The sequence below is a fragment of the Kogia breviceps genome, chromosome 5 (genome assembly GCF_026419965.1).
Source record: "Kogia breviceps isolate mKogBre1 chromosome 5, mKogBre1 haplotype 1, whole genome shotgun sequence".
In the NCBI taxonomy this organism is placed as follows: Eukaryota; Metazoa; Chordata; class Mammalia; order Artiodactyla; family Physeteridae; genus Kogia; species Kogia breviceps.
This window is the reverse complement of record NC_081314.1, coordinates 17,449,894-17,470,270: the sequence shown is the minus strand read 5'-3', so window position 1 is coordinate 17,470,270 and position 20,377 is coordinate 17,449,894. Positions and strand designations below refer to the sequence as shown.

The 20,377-nt window shown below is 39.0% G+C and overlaps 1 protein-coding gene across 5 annotated transcripts in view; it reads right to left on the bottom strand.

The window, feature by feature from the left end:
- Nucleotides 1-20,377, bottom strand: part of STAG1 (STAG1 cohesin complex component) — a 455,106-nt gene that overhangs the window by 421,415 nt on the left and 13,314 nt on the right. Inside the window, exon 2 of one of the 5 annotated variants that reach the window (XM_067033725.1) lies at nt 19,444-19,502. The exons of the other annotated variants lie outside the window; for them this stretch is intronic. Coding sequence (XP_066889826.1) covers nt 19,444-19,502 — 59 coding nt within the window. The remainder of the gene's footprint in view (nt 1-19,443; nt 19,503-20,377) is intronic. 5 annotated transcript variants of the gene reach the window in all.

Below are 20,377 nucleotides of genomic sequence, written 5' to 3'. Positions count from 1 at the left end.
CAGCTGTCCCTTGGTATCCTCAGGGGATTGGTTCCAGGACCCCACAACGGACACCAAAATCCAAGGATAAAGTCCCTTATATAAAATGGCACACATAAAATGGAATTATCATTCAACCACAAAAAGGAATAAGTACTGATAAGCTACAACATGAATGAACTTGGAAACATTATGCTAGGTTAAAACCAAACATATACTAAATGATTCCATTTGTATGAAATACCATGAATAAACAAATCCATAGAGAAAGAAAGCAGATAAGGGCTTACCAGGGGGACTGATTTTTAACAGGTGTCGGGGGGAGTGGGGAGTGATTACTTAATGGATATGGGGAGTGTTCTGGTGTTATGAAACTGTTTTGAAACTAGAGAGGTGTAGCTGTACAACAGTATGACTGCACTAAATGTCACTGGATTGCACACTTTAAAATAGATAATCGTAGGGCTTCCCTGGTGGCGCAGTGGTTGAGAATCCGCCTGCCGATGCAGGGGACACTGGTTTGTACCCTGGTCCAGGAAGATCCCACATGCCGCAGAATGACTGGGCCCATGAGCCATGGCCGCTGAGACTGCGCGTCTGGAGCCTGTGCTCCACAACAGGAGAGGCCACAACAGTGAGAGGCCCGCGTACGGCATAAAAAAAAAAAAAAAAAAAAAGTTAATTGTATACTATATGAATTTCTCTTCAATTTATAACTTGAAATAAACAATTTCACTGCTTACTATATTGGTATTTATACTATTGTTAGGTGCCTAGTTCAATCCTCCAACCCCCCAAAAAATAATATGTAGTAAAGAGTCACAGAATCTTTTAAATTCTTACAATTATTCTAGGTATGTGTATGTTTACAAGAACCTACTTTATAACCAACCCTGATGGAGAATTTATGATCTGGGAAAGTCAGATTACAGTATGATTTACATAAACCATCTATGGTTATTTCTGCCAGCTTAAATGAACTTTGCCCTAATTAAGGAAGAGTTTGAGAATTCCATATAAGTATCACAGTATCACAGAATATATTCATAAAATGTAATACAACATTTTTTGGCCTATTTACCCCTAGAAATATGCTGGGTTTAGGAAAGTTCACCCACACAAAATTCCAAAGTATAAGTTTTCATTAAAATGTTTATTTCTGAAAATCAGTTTTCCCACACTATTGAAGTCTGAATTCATAATGGCTTTCCAAAAACGCATAAACTGTAAAAATATTATTTTACCATTCCCTTCTGCAAGATATTTTATTTTACACCTTTATTCTCAGATACTTTTCTCTCTTACACTCTATTCCAGTGCTCCAATTCCAGGGTTCCTGTCTAATTTTTTCTCTCTCTCACACACACACACCACAATGCAAAATTACACCTACACTGTGTTTTGTTTACTTTCCACAGTACAAAAATTTCAAAAAGTCTTTCTATACTTCATATTCATTGCAACAAGGTTGCTATTTGCATAATGACTTCACTTTAATGTTTATTTAGGTCACAGCCCCTACCCCATTATAACCAGAGACCAGAAGAAACTATTTAATGCAAAGTAAAGTTTGTCAAGAAGACAAACCTAAAACAAAAAATGGTAAAGGGCTTCCCTGGTGGTGCAGTGCTTAAGAACTGCCTGCCAATGCAGGGGACACGGGTTTGAGCCCTGGTCCGGTGAGATCCCACATGCCGCAAAGCAACTAAGCCCACGTGCCACAACTACCTAAGCCTGTGCTCTAGAGCTTGCGAGCCACAACTACTGAAGCCGTCGTGCCTACAGCCCATGCTCCACAACAAGAGAAGCCACCACAATGAGAAGCCCGCGCACCACAATGAAGAGTAGCCCCTGCACACCGCAACTAGAAAAATCCCACGAACAATAACACAGACCCAACGCAGCCATAAATAAATAAATAAATAAATAAATAAATAAATAAATAAATAAATAATTGTATTTTTTTTAAGTAAATAAACCATTTCATTTAAGCAACTATTTCTACGAGTAGCTTAAAAGTGTAAACTCAACTACAAGCCAAATACAAAAAAGAACACAATCTACTCAACCAAACTGAGTTAAGTGAAATGGTCATGTGAAGTAGGTTTTTATCACAACACACAATAATCAGTTTGTCCAGCTTCTTTGAAAACAAAAGGAAAAATGTCATTATCAGAAGCAATTATTCTGGGTAGCATCTGGAACTCTCTCAGGCTCTAAAAATGCTAGAGATTCTTTAGAAATTTTGACTTAAAACTAGAATTAAATTCTGTTCACAAAAAATTGTACTAGGGAATTCCCTGGTGGTGCAGTGGTTCAGAATCCACCTGCCAATGCAGGTACAAAGGTTCGAGCCCTGGTCCGGGAAGATACCACATGACATGGAGCAACTAAACCCATAAGCCAGAACTACTAAAGCCCTCATGCCATGCCTAGAGCCCGTGCTCAACAACGAGAAGCCACTGCAATGAGAAGCCGCCACGAACAGCAGCCCCTGCGCATCACAACTAGAGAAAGCTCACACACAGCAATGAAGACCCAATGCAGCCAAAACTAAAAAAATAACTTTTTTTTAAAAAGTGCACTTAAAAAAAAAAAAAATTTTTACAGGTTTCCCTGGTGGTGCAGTGGTTGAGAGTCCGCCTGCCAATGCAGGGGACATGGGTTCGTGCCCTGGTCTGGGAAGATCCCACATGCCGCAGAGCAGCTGGGCCCGTGAGCCATGGCTGCTGAGCCTGCGCATCCAGAGCCTGTGCTCCGCAATGGGAGAAGCCACAACAATGAGGCCCTCATACTGAAAAAAAAAAAAAAAAAAAAAAATTTACTATAAAACTCCTGATTACAACCCAAAACCTACGGGGTGCAGCAAAAGCAGTTCCAAGAGGGAAGTTTATAGCAATACAATCCTACCTTAAGTAACAAAAAACATCTCAAATAAACAACCTAACCTTACACCGAAAGCAATTAGAGAAAGAAAAAAATAAATAAACCCCAAAGTTAGCTGAGGAAAAAAAATCATAAAGATCAGATCAGAAATAAGTGGAAAAGAAATGAAGGAAACGATAGCAAAGATCAATAAAACTAAAAGCTAGTTCTTTGAGAAGATAAACAAAATTGATAAACCATTAGCCAGACTCATCAAGAAAAAAAGGGAAAAGACTCCTTTCAATAGAATTAGAAATGAAAAAGGAGAAGTAACAACTGACACTGCAGAAATACAAAGGATCATGAGAAATTACTACAAGCAACTCTACACCAATAAACTGGACAACCTGGAAAAAATGAACAAATTCTTCGAAATGCATACCTTCTGAGACTGAACCAAGAAGAAATAGAAAATATGAACAGACCAATCACAAGCACTGAAATTGAAACTGTGATTAAAAATCGTCCAACAAACAAAAGCCCAAGACCAGATGGCTTCACAGGCAAATTCTATCAAACATTTAGAGAAGAGCTAACACCTATCCTTCTCAAACTCTTTCCAAAAGATAGCAGAGGGAGGAACACTCCCAAACTCATTCTACAAGGCCACCATCACCCTGATACCAAAACCAGACAAAGATGTTACAAAGAAAGAAAACTACAGGCCAATATCACTGATGAACATAGATGCAAAAATCCTCAACAAAATAATAGCAAACAAAATCCAACAGCACATTAAAACGATCATACACCATGATCAAGTGGAGTTTATCCCAGGAATGCAAGGATTCTTCAGTATATGCAAATCAATCAATGTGATACACCATATTAACAAGCTGAAGGAGAAAAACCATATGATCATTTTAATAGAAGCAGAGAGAGCTTCTGACAAAATTCAACATCCATTTATGATTAAAACCCTCCAGAAAGGAGGCACAGAGGAAATCTTTCTCAACATAATAAAGGCCATATATGACAAACCCACAGTCAACATCATCCTCAATGGTGAAAAACTGAAACCATTTCCACTAAGATCAGAAACAAGACAAAGTTCCCGACTCTCACCACTATTATTCAACATAGTTTTGGAAGTTTTAGCCACAACAGAGAAGAAAAAGAAATAAAAAGAATACAAATTGGAAGAGAAGAAGTAAAGCTATCACTGTTTTCAGGTGACATGATACTATACATAGAGAATCCTAAAAATGCTACCAGAAAACTACTAGAGCTAATCAATCAATCTGGTAAAGTAGCAGGATACAAACTTAATGCACAGAAATCTCTTGCATTCCTATACAGTAATGATGAAAAATATGAAAGTGGAATTAAGAAAACACTCCCATTTACCACTGCAACAAAAAGAATAAGATATCTAGAAATAAACCTACCTAAGGAGACAAAAATCCTGTATGCAGAAAATTATAAGACACTGATGAACGAAATTAAAGATGACACAAATAGATAGAAAGCCATACGATGTTCTTGGATTGGAAGAATCAACTTTGTGAAAATGACTATGCTACCCAAAGCAATCTACAGATTCAATGCAATCCCTATCAAACTACCAATGGCATTTTTCACAGAACTAGAACAAAAAGTTTCACAATTTGTATGGAAACACAAAAGACCCCGAACAGCCAAAGCAATCTTGAGAATGAAAAACGGAGCTGGAGGAATCAGGCCTCCTGACTTCAGACTATCCTACAAAACTACAGTAATCAAGACAGTATGGTACTGGCACAAAAACAGAAATACAGATCATTGGAACAGGATAGAAAGCCCAGAGGTAAACCCACGCACATATGGTCACCTTATCTTTGATAAAGGAGGCAAGAATATACAATGGAGAGAAGACAGCCTCTTCAGTAAGTGGTGCTGGGAAAACTGGACAGGTACATGTAAAAGAAATAAATGAGAACACTCCCTAACACCATACACAAAAATAAACTCAAAATGGATTAAAGATCTAAATATAAGGCCAGACACTATCAAACTCTTAGAGGAAAACATAGGCAGAACACTCTATGACATAAATCAGCAAGATCCTTTTTTTGTGTGTTTTTTTTTTGTGTGTGTGTGTGTGTGTGTTTTGTGTGTGTGTGGTATGCGGGCCTCTCACTGTTGAGGCCTCTCCCGTTGCGGAGCACAGGCTCTGGACGCGCAGGCTCAGTGGCCATGGCTCACGGGCCCAGCCACTCCGCGGCACGTGGGATCTTCCCGGACCCGGGCACGAACCCGTGTCCCCTGCATTGGCAGGCGGACTCTCAACCACTGCGCCACCAGGGAAGCCCAGCAAGATCCTTTTTGACCCACTTCCTAGAGAAATGGAAGTAAAAACAAAACTAAACAAATGGGACCTAGTGAAACTTAAAAGCTTTTGAACAGCAAAGGAAACCATAAACAAGAGGAGAAGACAACCCTCAGAATGGGAAAAAATATTTGCAAATGAAGCAACTGACAAAGGTTTAATATCCAAAATTTACAAGCAGCTCATGCAGCTCAATAAGAAAAAAACAAACAACCCAATCCAAAAATGGGCAGAAGACCTAAATAGGCATTTCTCCAAAGAAGATATACAGATTGCCCACAAACACATGAAAGAATGCTCAACATCATTAATCAGCAGAGAAAGGCAAATCAAAACTACAATGAGATATCATCTCACACCGGTTAGAATGGCCATCATCAAAAAATCTACAAACAATAAATGCTGGACACAGTGTGGAGAAAAGGGAACCCTCTTGCACTGTTGGTGGGAATGTAAACTGATACAGCCACTATGGAGAACAGTACGGAGGTTCTTTAAAAAACGAAAACTAGAACTAACATACGACCCAGCTATCCCACTACTGGGCATATACCCTGAGAACACCACAATTCAAAAAGAGTCATGTACCAAAATGCTCATTGCAGCTCTATTTACAATAGCCAGGACATGGAAGCAACCTAAGTGTCCATCAATAAATGAATGGATAAAGATGTGGCATATATATATATAATGGAATATTACTCAGCCATAAAAAGAAACGAAATTGAGTTATTTGTAGTGAGGTGGATGGACCTAGAGTCTGTCCTATAGAGTGAAGTAAGTCAGAAAGAGAAAAACAAATACCATATGCTAGCACATTTAAAAAAAAATGGTTCTGAAGAACCTAGGAGCAGGGCAGGAATACAGATGCAGACGTAGAGAATGTACTTGAGGACACAGGGAGGGGGAAAGGTAAGCTGGGACGAATTGAGAGAGTGACGTTGACATATATACACTACCAAACGTAAAATAGATAGCTAGTGGGAAGCAGCCGCATAGCACAGGGCGATCAGCTCAGTGCTTTGTGACCACCTAGAGGGGTGGGATAGGGAAGGTGGGAGGGAGGGAGACGCAAGAGGGAAGAAATATGGGAACATATGTATATGTATAACTGATTAACTTTGCTGTAAATTAGAAACTAACATACCACTGTAAAGCAATTATGCTCCAATAAAGTTGTAAAAAAAAACTCCTGATTAAAGTATCCCAATATCTGTGAGTCCACCTAAAAGAAAACAAAATTACAGACAATACTTATAATAGCATTAAAAAATTCAAATACCTAATAATAAATGTAACAAAAGATATGCATAACTTCTGTCCAGAAAGTTATAAAGGATGTCATTTCTCCCCACCCCAAAACTTATCTAAAGCAACAATGCAATCCCAATCAAAATTCCAACAGGTTTTATGGTTTGGCTGGGGGTTTTATTTTTGTTGTTATTTGGGAGGGGGGCCAGAAACTGACAGGATCGTTCCAAAATACACATGAAATGCAAAGAAACAGACTAAGAAGTCTTGGGGGGGGGGGGGAAACGTGGGAAGACTTGCTTTGTAGAATATTCTGAATCAACATTAAACTCAATAAATAAGACAATGATATTAGGGCAATGACAGACAAACAGATTCAGGATGGAGGCCCAGAGACAAAGCATGCATATACGAACATGAATTATAAAAAGATGACTGCAGAGCAATAGGAAAGGTTTCTGATTTTTTGTTTGATTGTTCCTAAGTGGTGACAGGACAACTGAATATCCATATTAAAAAACATTAAAACTTGACCTAGGGGGCTTCCCTGGTGGCGCAGTGGTTGGGGGTCCACCTGCTGATGCAGGGGACACGGGTTTGTGCCGCGGAGCGGCTGGGCCCATGAGCCATGGCCACTGAGCCTGCGCGTCCGGAGCCTGTACTCCGCAACGGGAGAGGTCACAACAGAGAGGCCCGCGTACCCATAAAAAAAAAAACAAAAAAAAAAAACTTGACCTAATACACACACAAAAATCATTTCCAGTTAAAGTATATGCCTAAATAAGAAAAGTAAATAAAGCTTCTAGATGATTTAGAAAAGTAACTTCATAACCTCCAAGCAAGGAAAGGTTTTTCTAGACAGGACACAAAAAGCACTAAGCATAGAGGAAAAGACTGATAAATGTAACTATATAAGAACTTCTTGGCACCAAAAGATACCATTTTAAATGGCACCTTAGGCAACTACAGAATGGAAGATACTAGGGATCTATTTAAACTGACAAAGGACTCAATATTGAGAATATATAAAGAGCCCCTCTGAATCAAAACAGAGACAATCCAATAGAAAAATGGACAAGTGACAAGAACAATCACTTCACAAAATAGCTTGTAAAAAGAGCCAAAACTGAGGTGCTTAACAGAATTAGTACCCAGTGAAAATACAAATTAAAACCCTCAAAAATGGATAAAACTTTAAAAGACTGCAGTAAGCGCTGGGGAGAAAAATAAAGGAAAGGGAATTCCCATATACTGCTGGCAGAAATAAAGTATGGTAAAACCACTCTGGAAAACAACTTGACATTTTCTGATGACATACATTAGGACCAGGAGATTTCACTCCTAGATACAGATACAACAGAAATGGTAACACGCGTGCATTAAAAATATATACAGGAGTGTTCTTAGAAGCGTTATTGGTTATTTGTAATGGCCCCAAACTGAAAATAATCTAATGTACATCAACAGAATGGATAAATTGTGGCATAATCACACAACTGAATACTGAATAAAAATGAACTACAGAGCTTCCCTGGTGGCGCAGTGGTTAAGAATCCACCTGCCAATGCAGGGGACATGGGTTCAATCCCTGGTCCAGAGAAGGTCCCACATGCCACAGAGCAACTAAGCCCATGAGCCACAACTACTGAGCTTGCACTCTAGAGCCCGCGTGCCACACTACTGAAGCCTGCGTGCCTAGAGCCGTGCTCCACAACAACAGAAGCCACTGCAGTGAGAAGCCTACGCACCGCAATGCAGAGTAGCCCCCGCTCACTGCAACTAGAGAAAGACTGCGTGCAGCAACGAAACCCAACGCAGCCAAAATTAAATAAATATATATATATTTTTTAATGAACTATAGGTCCGCACGACCTGGAGGAATTTCACAAATGCACCATCGACTGAAAGAAGCAAGACACACAAAAATAGTGTGATTCCGTCCATGTGAACCTCTATAAAACAGACAAAGCCAAGCTATAACATTTAAGGATAAAGACTTAGGAGGTAGAAATATTTTTAAAAACAAGAAAATTATAAGAAAAAAATCAGGGTAATTGTTCATTTAGGATAAAGGGATGGAGCTGTAATGCAAATGGGCATGCAGTGGAGGAGCTTCTCCAGTGTGGACAATGTTCTGGGTCTTGACCAAATCAGTTTCACAATGTTTGCTTTATAATAACTAGGCAGTACATTTATGTTTGATGCACTTTATGTGTTTTATTTCACAATTGAAAGCTCTTTTCAAAAGGCAAATAAATGGCAAAAATCTACTAGAAATCATGGACAATTACTGTAGCTTAAAAAGGTATAAAAGGTATACATAAATTGATATGAATCGTATCGCTTACATAAAGAAGTCACTTTGGGCCTGGTCTCATGGTTTCTGCTCTGGTCTTGCTCTTGCTTAGTATGAATTCCTGCACCTTCCTTAGCTCAATCTTTCTCTATCAGCTTATTTTATCTTGAAAAAAGATAAAACCCTTAGGGTTATCTTCCAAATCTGCGTTTTCCAATGAGTGATATGCAAACCACCAGTGGCTAAGGAATAGTTCCAGGTGCAACACTAAGCAAAGGTTTTTAATCTAAACCTGGCAAATGGCAAAACTGCTGACATTTGTACCTGAATAAGTGAAGTTCTGAAAACTCCTCGATGACCAATTGCTTTGACCATGTGCTTCTGGGATGCTTATTCCACAAACCCAATTTAGCCATGCGGATAAAAAAAAAAAAAAACTCAAGTTCTACTTTTTTGTAAAGCCTAAATAAATTATTAACCAAACCCACAAACATGGCTATATTACAACAATATTCTAATTAACTAACTGGCCAAAGCATCTCTTAACATTATAATGCTTAAGACAAAGAAAGAGTAAAAACGTCTGTGCATTCTCTCCCTGGTATACAACTGCCCATAGTAGAAAGAAGCATAAACTTTCAAATTAAGACTGCCCTAGACTCAAATTCTAACACTAACTAGTTGTAAGACTTTCTGCAAATTACTACACTTCTGCAAGCCTTAGTTGCCTCACTTAAAAGTAAGGATAACAATCTGTATCTTTTGCAAAACATTTCACATTTCTGAGCCTTGGTTTGGAATGAAGATAATAATACATACAAGCCTTCCAGCATTGTGGTAAGGATTAAGCAGGAATTTATGTAAATGGATTATCACAATGAATTGTATATAACAGGCACTTAATAAAATAGTTGCCCTCTGTTTTTCCCTTGTCTCATTGCTCTCCTTTGTAAATGCCTGGAGTATAATGCCACACAGTCTTGTTAACCCTACCCAACACCCACACCCCCCAAAAAATCCACATGCACTTACTTATTAACCTCATTTTATCCCTTAGAAAATCTTAAAGCCCACATTTATCATAAAGTTACCACTGGCTTTGATGTTACAGGTATTTCAGTACTAATAAGAAAAAAATTCTATGTACCAGGAAAAGAAAAACTTTAGTCTTTTCAGAAAACAAAACAAAAAACAGACTATGAATCTGGGAGTACCCTGGATCTAGAATCCTACTCAGAAATCATAATACAGAAAGTTAAAACTTAGGAATTCAATTTTGAATGTAAATGACAACAGCAATTTCCCTAAAGCTGCAATAAACTGAATCCAATGAGAAGTGGCAAATTCCTTCTAACCTAATCCTATGTCCTAAAGATACTTATCCTCATGTAAATGGACCAAATGAAAACATAACCCCAGTCTCTACACTCTCAAAACTTTGTTATGACTTTTTTCTAGGGGGGAGGAGAGGAAAACATAGGACCGAAAAATCCCTAAAAAGGGAGAGATTTCTTTAAAACACACACACACACACACACACACACACTCTCACTCTCTCTCTCTCTCTCTCTCTCTCACTCACTCCAATTCCTGAGTTGGAAATCTATTTTTAAGTATTTCCATTTTTAAATGTAGACATATTTAAATTTTTCTTTCTGCATCTCACTCCTTTAAAGCAATAAATTCGTGGTAAAGAGTTATTACTAATGGTTTTAGATATGACAATGGCTTTATCTTTAAGATGCCTAGGGTTTTCTTCAAAATAATATGGGGGAGAGGGGAACAGATATGGGTATAGATGAAAAAAGACTGGACAAGAAAACAATTTTGAAGCTGGGTGATGAGTATGTGAGGATTCACTGAACCACTCTGTCTTCATCTGCATGTTTTAGGTTTTTCCATAATTAAAAGTTATTTTGGGGCTTCCCTGGTGGCACAGTGATTGAGAGTCCGCCTGCCGATGCACAGAACATGGGTGGAACATGGGTTCGTGCCCCGGTCCTGGAAGATCCCACATGCCGCAGAGCAGCTGGGCCCGTGAGCCATGGCCGCTGGGCCTGCGCATCCGGAGCCTGTGCTCCGCAACAGGAGAGGCCACAACAGCGAGAGGCCCACGTACCGCCAAAAAAAAAAAAAAAAAAAGTTACTTTAAGAAAGTGATAAATTTTGGCCACAGTTCTACAGAATGCTTTGTCTTGCTGTGTTCATATTTTTCAAGCAATTACATTCACCTAGTAAAAGTCTAGGTTTTTAAACATTCGGCACTATATTTTTGCATTTAACATAAGTGTAATTTTAATATTTTTTTTCTAGCTAGAGTAGTAAAATCTGTGATGCTCTGATTCTTGTTTGTTGATGGCAGCTAATATCATATGTGACATTAAAATCTAATCAAAAAGACATCCAAAATATTCAGAAACCCTCATACATTGATAAGCAGAAATGGAAAATGATATAGCCATTTTGGTAAACAGCTTGCCAATCTCTTTAAATGTTAAATATAAATTTACTATATGACCCAACAATTCTACTCCAAGGTATCAGTGGAAGAGAAATGAAAATGTCTACCAAGACTTGTACACAACACTTGTACACAAATTTCACAACAGCATTTGTCACAACAGCCAAAAAGTGGAAACAACCCAAATGACCGTCAATTGGTGAATGGATAAACGAAATGGAAAGAATACTCTTCAACAATAAAAAGGCAAGTACTGATATGTGCTATAATATGGATCATCCTTCAAAACCACTTAAATGTAAAAAGCCGAACACAGAAGACCACATATTTTAAGATTCCACTTATATGAATTATCCAAAAAGGGTAAATTTATAGATACAGAAAATAGATTAGCAGTTTCCTAGGTTTAGGGATGAAAATGGAAAGTGACTACAAACGGTTATGGAGTTTCTTTTGGGGATTATAGAAATATTCTAATTTAACCTAAGTGTCCATTGACAGATGAATGGATAAAGATGTGGCAATATATACAATGGAATATTACTCAGCCACAAAAAGAAACGAAATTGAGTTATTTGTAGTGAGATGGATGGACCTAGAGTCTGTCATACACAGAGAAGTAAGTCAGAAAGAGAAAAACAAGGCTTCCCTGGTGGCGCAGTGGTTGTGAGTCCGCCTGCCAATGCAGGGGACACAGGTTCGTGCCCCAATCTGGGAAGATCCCACATGCCGCGGAGCGGCTGGGCCCGTGAGCCATGGCCGCTGAGCCTGCGCGTCCGGAGCCTGTGCTCCGCAATGGGAAAGGCCACAGTAGTGAGAGGCCCGCGTACCACAAAAAAAAAAAAAAAAAGAAAGAAAGAAAGAGAAAAACAAATACCGTATGCTAACACATATACATGGAATCTACAAAAAAAAAAAAAAAAGGTTCTGAAGAACCTAGGGGCAGGACAGAAATAAGGACGCAGGCGTAGAGAATGGACGTGAGGACATGGGGGGGGAAGCGTAAGCTGGGACTAAGTGAGAGAGTGGCATGGACTTATATATACTACCAAACGTAAAACTGATAGCAGCCACATAGCACAGGGAGATCAGCTCAGTGCTTTGTGACCACCTAGAGGCGTGGGATAGGAAGGGTGGGAGGGAGATGCAAGAGGGAGGAGATATGGGGATAAATGTATATGTATAGCTGATTCACTTTGTTATAAAGCAGAAACTAACACATCATTGTAAAGCAATTATACTCCAATAAAGATGTTTAAAAAAAAAGAAATATTCTAAAATTAAGACTGTGGTGATGGTTGCACAGCTTTGGAAATTAACTAAAAATCACTGAATTATATACTTAACAAGAGTATTTTATGTTATGTAAATTATACCTCAATATAACTGTAAAGGAGAAGGGAAAAGACGGGAAGGAGAAGCAGGGGGACTACAGTGCCTCTGAGATGATGAATGAATGGAAAGATTGATCTTTAAGAAGTAACCTGACCAAAATCTCAGCTAAACAGATGTCAGAGCCAATACTGAAATCCAGGCTTGACTACAAAATCCTTATTCTTCCTACATCCAGAAGTAAGGGGGCACTAGAAGCAACGTATGTCTTACTCAACTTTGCAAGGATAGATTAAATCCACTAGTGAAGCAGTATATGGGAGACACAGAAAAGACTCCTTTAAAACTGAGGTAGGGCTTCCCTGGTGGTGCAGTGGTTGAGAGTCCGCATGCCGATGCAGGGGACACGGGTTCGTGCCCCGGTCCGGGAAGATCCCACATGCCGCGGAGCGGCTGGGCCCGTGAGCCATGGCCGCTGAGCCTGCGCGTCCGGAGCCTATGCCCCACAACGGGAGAAGCCACAGCAGTGAGAGGCCCGCGTACCGAAAAAAAAAAAAAAAAAAAAAAACCTGAGGTAAAGTCACAGTGAGAATTAAATTAGAGAAACAAACATCAAGAGATAAATCATCTGCAGGATGAAAAAGTAAATACATAAAATACAAACAAGGTGGCATAGGAATCAGGACCTAGCTCTTGTCCATGACTGTATGAAAGCTGAAACCAAATTAACTGAATAGTGAAGAGTGTTGAAACAAATTAAATCTTGCAGTTTGTCTCCAACACTGTCTCTGGATAGTGTTCTGACCCAGATCTGCTGTGGTTCAGACATATATATCAGGCTATCACAGCTCATTAATACTGACAACTAAGATGATCCAACTCACTTTGGGTTAATTCCAGGTTTACTGGTCAATCTTCAGATTATAATCTGTGTCTGATATAGGTCTTCCGACAGGAGGAAAACAAAATGACTGATGAGCACGGACAGTCCATTTCATTTGAAAATTACATTTCTCAATGTGTATCAATAACCTGACACCCTGATTCATACCTCAGACTTCACCTGAAACCTAAATCACCCCTACATTTAAATAATAAATTGAACTTCTAACCATATCAATTCTGAGAACAGAATCTGCTACATAGTTCATCAGTTCCTGCCACACTTAAGAACTGACTCATCAGGCAGTCAGCCTTCCCTAGAGACACTCTTCTGCCCTGCTGCATGCCTCTGAAAACTGCAATTTGTATTTTGTTTGTTTTACAAACTAGAATGCTGCTCAGAAATCTGCAAACATACAAAATGTCCCCCCCAAAAGACAACTGCTTATATTCATATTTCATAGTTTATAGAGCACTGTTACAGTAGCCCATTTACTAATCCAGCATCCTCTGAGATGACCAGGACATACATGCTTATTCCCAATACTAATGAGTCCATGAGTTTAAAAGTCATTCACAAAAAGACATGCTGCTAATAAACAGACTAACCTGGATTAGAATCCAGGTCTCCAGTCTCCAAATCCAGTTGTTCCTTCCACTTTAAACACTGCAAGTGTCTAAAAGGCCAACCCAATAAAACCAAGAAAGCCTGTGCTTCTACCAGAAAAATCAATGATTATTTTCTACAGTCTTAAAAGCAGTCAGAAATCCTTTAATAAATAAGATACATAATCTTACAGAGATCAAGATAAACTATAGTAGAGAGAAATGCTCAAATTTGAATAAAGGAAGGAAATTTATAAACAAAGGCTTATAAACAGGGACTTCCCTTGTGGTGCATTGGTTAAGAATCTGCCTGCCAATGCAGGGTACATGGGTTCGAGCCCTGATCCAGGAAGATCTCACATGCCGTGGAGCAACTAAGCCCATGTGCCACAACTACTGAGCCTGCACTCTAGAGCCCATGAGCCACAACTACTGAGCCCAAGTGCCACAACTACAGAAGCCTGCGTGCCAAGAGCCCATGCTCTGCAGAAAGAGAAGCCACTGCAATGAGAAGCACGCACAGAGCAATGAGTAGCCCCCGCTTGCTGCAACTAGAGAAAGCCCACGCGCAGCAATGAAGACCCAATGAAGCCAAAAATAAATAAATTAAATAAATTAAAGACTTATAAACAATATTGAAGCAAGTACTAACAGAAATAAAAACAATTCCATTTGGAACCAAATGAAGAATTTTAATTTTATATGTAAATAAAAACAAGGAAGTACCTTCTATTAGAATCTTGTTAGAAAACCTAATGCTCTTTTTGTATTCTTTACCAAAAGAAATGAAATCGCTTATAGATAGATGAGGGTGAAGTTAATGATTTGGTTCCATTACAAAAGAGGTATTGAGAAGTATACTGTGACCCAGCAATTCCACTCTAGGTATATGTATCCAAAAAAAATAAGGGCCTATATTCACCAAGAGACTTGTACAAGATTGTTCATAGTAGCTTTATCATAACAGCCCAAAACTGAAAAGAACCCAACTGTCCATGCACCAAAAAAAAAAAAAAGGATATACGTTTTGGTATATTCATAGACCGGAATACTACATAGCAATAAAAAAGGAACTGTGGGTACATGCCACAATATGGATGAATCTCACAAACATCACATTGAGCAAAAGAAGCCAAAGTACAATTAACTGATGGCTACAAAAGCTGGAATAGGTTGGGGGAGGGGAGGGAGAAATAACTGAGAAGAGAACCTTTTTGGGGTGCTAGAAATGTTTTAGATCTTGATCTGGGAGGTGGTTACATGGTAAAAATTCATCAAACTTATGAGCAGTGTACTTTATGTATTAACATGTTATATGGCAATTTTAAAAGCTGGCATATTTATTTGGAACCTTTAACACAACACAGAAGAACATCTTTTAACCTTAAATTTCAAAGCATAAGACTACTCCAAGAATGTAAGTATAACTGGAAAAGTGATTTTATACTAAAATTAGCCCACAGTAGATTCAACCAAAATTATTACAGAGATACGTATTTCAAATTTTGTTCTAAAATTTCTTAGTTTGCTGTATGCCTTCAAGGGTTGGGCATACCAAATGTCAGAGTAATCTCTATCGTAGGCTCATTTCAATCATTTCAACATCTTCCAAAAATAAAATAGTAATTAAATCCAAGTTTATCAATGAATAGATAAGGTCGTCTACTGAGAAAGAGAGGGTAAGTGGTTAAGTAAGGGAGCTACAAGAGAGGAGAAATTTTTAAATAACTGCTATGAGAAATGAAAAAGAACTAACTAGGAAAAAAGAAGAATTACTGGGTAATGTTGAGGGTCCAATTAAGATTGGTGAGCATCAATATTTAATGGCTCCAGTATGCAAAGTTAAGGTTTTCTCCAGATGTGCCCAGCAGGTCAGAGCCAGGTACATAGAAATGAAAAAGATTAACTGATCTGTGGCTGAGGATCGGTTAGACAGATGCAATGAAGAGACAAAAGTGCAAAGCAGCTCAGCATACTCCAAAAGTTACATAAGGTTCCAAGCTACCTAAGAAAATTAAGGCAGGAAGAGGACAAGAGGTGTCAAAGGACTAGAAGGCTCTATAAGACTGAAAAGAAACTGTCAATGTCTATGTTCAAAAAATTCAACAACATATGCAGAAATTCATGAATAGGTCTTTTAAAACAAAGTACCATTTTTTCTTATTATTTTAGAAAACAGAATGCTCCTGACTAACAATTCAAATTTCCTTTTTTAGAGGAACTAGAAAGGTTCCAAATGGAAAAGGTCAAATGCTTAAAGTATTATAATTGCAAATTTATATGTTCCTCAACATTTCTATGTAAATCCAAAGATTTTTTTCCAATGATTTTTTTTTTTTTTTTTTTTTGTGGTACACGGGCCTCTCACTGCCGCGGCCTCTCCCATCGCGGAGCACAGGCTCCAGACGCGCAGGCCCAGCAGCCATGGCCCATGGGCCCAGCCGCCCTGTGGCATGTGGGATCTTCCTGGACCGGGGCATGAACCCGCGTCCCCAGCATCAGCAGGCGGACTCCCAACCATTGCGCCACCAGGGAAGCCCTCCAATGATATTTTGATTTAACTAACGAAGTTTCCAAATTTCTTAGTGAATCAATGAACCTTTACCAAAAATCTTACTGTAAGCAAATCGCTCACCCCATACATCAGTATACCACCCTTTAATAGTGTGTGTGTATGTATCTGTTTAAAGTGAGGTCATATGACAAAAGAATTATTTTCTATTTCCAAGCTCTGTCTAGCTTGACCTTAAAGTGAAACTGGTCAGGAAAAAGGTGGCTGGAAAGATTTAGGAACGAACAGCATAGTAAAGGCATTAATCTCAGCAAAGAATGATGTTTTCAGCACATCTGAAGCTGTAATGAAATAATCTCTAATAAAAAGGTTTAAAGTATAACAATCAAGCTTAGTATATGATATGAATCTAAATTATTTAATTTGGTTGAATTTAAGTACCATTTATTAAGTGTCTATTATTTTGCCCAGCAATGTGCTTGCTCTGCTGCTATGGAGCACACAAAAGCAACATGTTCCTACCCTGTTCATAGTATAAAAAAAGAAACCCACATGTGAATTATCACAGTTTATCACAATACAAACAGTATTTAATTAAGTGCCAAACAAGTAAGATAAAGTCATAGTAGGGTATTTGCAACTTAACCAATATGGTTGGGGGGGGGGGGTGGGAATCACTATCAGACCTCACAGGAATACCTGATGTTTCTGAGATGCCTGGCTAAGGTTTGGACTAAAGAGCCACAGCTGTTTTCGCGAAGTGTGGTGGTAGTAAGAGATTTGGTTTTTGCATGTCAAAGAAACATTACTAACATACATATGCACACATCATTTATACAGACAGGAACTTTGTTTTGGTTAATAAACTTTCAGTATCTGTTTTAGGTGATGGTTACTGTCCTCTTAATATGATGCAGCAAAACTGTTAGCAAACTGTTTTTCAAAGCTATGTAAATTAAACTAGAAATTATAGTGCAATGTGGAAAAAACGGCAGCTAGGTTCTCTAGCCAAAATTAAGACGTATTTGCCTATACCTCTACTCTGTAAAACTGTGCTGCTAGTACTGGCATACAGCCTCAAAATACACATACACATGGAGTTTCACTGCTTTAATTTCATCACTTAGCTTCTACAATATTGCCTAAGAACTATTTCTTACTTGTCACCCTCTGTATCCATTCTTTCAACAAATTCTACCACTGTCTAAACAGCTCATTGCAAATGCAAACTTTCACCTGCCAGTGATCTTTAAAAGGTGAGCTTCCACACACAGAAACCATTTATACTATTAACACTAGGTCCATCAGTAGTGCTATCAATCCATTTCAACCCATATCATACGTTTAATGGGCTGGTATGGGATGCTTCTCACCATCTACTGTATTTTACCCATTCTGATATATACATTTTCCCCTATTTTAACATTTCTGAGGTAAAGATGCATCTCACAATCAATTGCATTTTATAATTGTGCTGGACAGAGTAATTAAACTTAGCTGTCATTGTTCATCCATAACTCAGACACAGCTGTTCACCTTGTCATAAACTGTGTTATCTGCATTGTTAGTTTCATGCATGTTGCGTTTAACTACCTTTAAAATGTCTTGACATTGAAAACCTACTGTGTACAAAGGTACAAAAATTGAGATTAGCAAATCAAATTTCATTATTGCTAGTAATAATCCCAATTCCATGTTTTCTCACAAAGCAACGATAAAGTGATTTATGGGCAATGAGAACAGCCACAAGTAGATGAAGCTGTATTATGCTTTGTTACTGAGATACATGCCAAAGGACAGCCTATCACATGCCAAGCAATGCAAATGAAGACAGAAGAAACTGTCAAGTCTCTGGGGATAGAAGATTTCAAAGCAATGAGTGGCTGGTATGACCAATTATAGACTGCACAGGCATTCGGCATGTTCCTTCTTACTGTACATAAAATAGTGCTGTGTCATCTCTTAACGGCAACTCAGGTTCCATGAAAAAAGATTTTAAAAATTAGAACCCTTCATTCTTGCTCTTTACCATCTTAGGATGACACCACCATTCACTCAGTTATTAAAGTTAGACACCTGGAGATCATTCTTGACTCGTCATTTCCAAAACACATAAAGGATCACAACACTCCTCATTATTACCTCAATTGCAACCATAGCCCAGTCACCATCACCTGAACACTGCAACAACCTAACCCTCCCCTCTTCCATTCCACCCCCAGCACAATCCAACATTCACACCTCAGCTAGAGGTGTCTCAACCTTGGCACCGTTGACATTTTGGGCCAACAATACTTTGCTGGAGAGAGCTTGTCCTGTACTATTGCAGAATATTTAGCCATATCCCTGGTCTCTACCCACTAATGCCAGTAGCATACAGCATCACCCCCAGCTGTGGCAACTGAAAATGTCTGCAGATTGCCAAATGTCCCCCTGGAAGCAAAATATAACCCACAGTTGAGAATCACCGAGCTAGAGGGATGTTTTTCAAACATTTCTCTGCTTAAAACTCTCCAGTGGTTTCTCATTTTACTTATAATAAAATCTGTGCTCCTTAGAGCCTTGCTCACCCAAATGTATCTTACGTAATCCAGATTCTGGCCTACCCCTCTAACCTCAGGTGAAGCCACTATATTCTTCCTGCATTATGCTCCCTCCATAACGACCTTTCAGTTCCTAAAACACCACAGCCATTTCTGCTATAGAGATTTTCCCTTTGCTCTTCCTTGTGCCTGAACCATTCTTGCCAGGTTATGTGTAAGCTCAGCTTAAATTTAACATCCTCGAAGATGCCTTTCCTGACTCTGTTTATGCATCTCATTATTACCCATCAGAGTACCTTACTTATTCCCTTTACAGATTTTAACACAGTGTACAGTTATTTTGTTTACCTGATTATTGACTGTCTCTCACATGAGGACAAATACCTTGTCTGCCTTATTCCCAGCATCTAGGCAAAATGAAATGAACAAATTTATTAACTCGAGAACCTAAAGTACTAGATAAGTTGGTATCAATAACTTCAACTCCACTCCTCTCTCATTCCCCACCTATATTTATGATCATTCCCTTGAAGTGAAGGGAGGAGAGTGGAGGGAGGAGAGTGGAGGGGAGAGGAAGAGACTAACAAAGCCCTGATCCATAAAGTATCTTTGTCATCATCATGTTCTCTGAAGCACTGGGTGCATATTAAACAACATATGTAATGAATCTAAAGCACTTGGATGGGTGTGATAAACAACCTGTATTCAATAACTGATGGCTTTGTATGTAAAGCACCAAGCACAACAGCTGTACAGATAACTGAAAAATGACAGTTCTCTTGCCCCCCTCTTTTTTTTCTACCGTACACAGGCCTCTCACTGTTGTGGCCTTTCCCAACGCAGAGCACAGGCTCCGGACGCGCAGGCTCAGTGGCCATGGCTCACGGGCCCAGCCGCTCCGCGGCATGTGGGATCTTCCTGGACCGGGGCACGAACCCGTGTCCCCTGCATTGGCAGGCGGACTCTCAACCGCTGCGCCACCAGGGAAGCCCCGTCTTGCCCCTTTTAATATCACTCTACCACCAGCTCGCCCTGAATACAGTAAGAATGTAATTTTGTACCTAGGAGATACCTCTCCCCTTCCAGGCCTCCAGGAACATAACATACCATACATACTAGGTATAACACAGGTTAGTCATTCATATATGTATGTTGACTAAGGAAAGCAAAATATCCGTTAACCAAAGCCAATTTATCATAAAATGACTTCAGAATTATACTTCAACTAGCTTCAGTAAACAAAATAACCATATGAATATTCAATTTCTGAACCCAGCTTTAA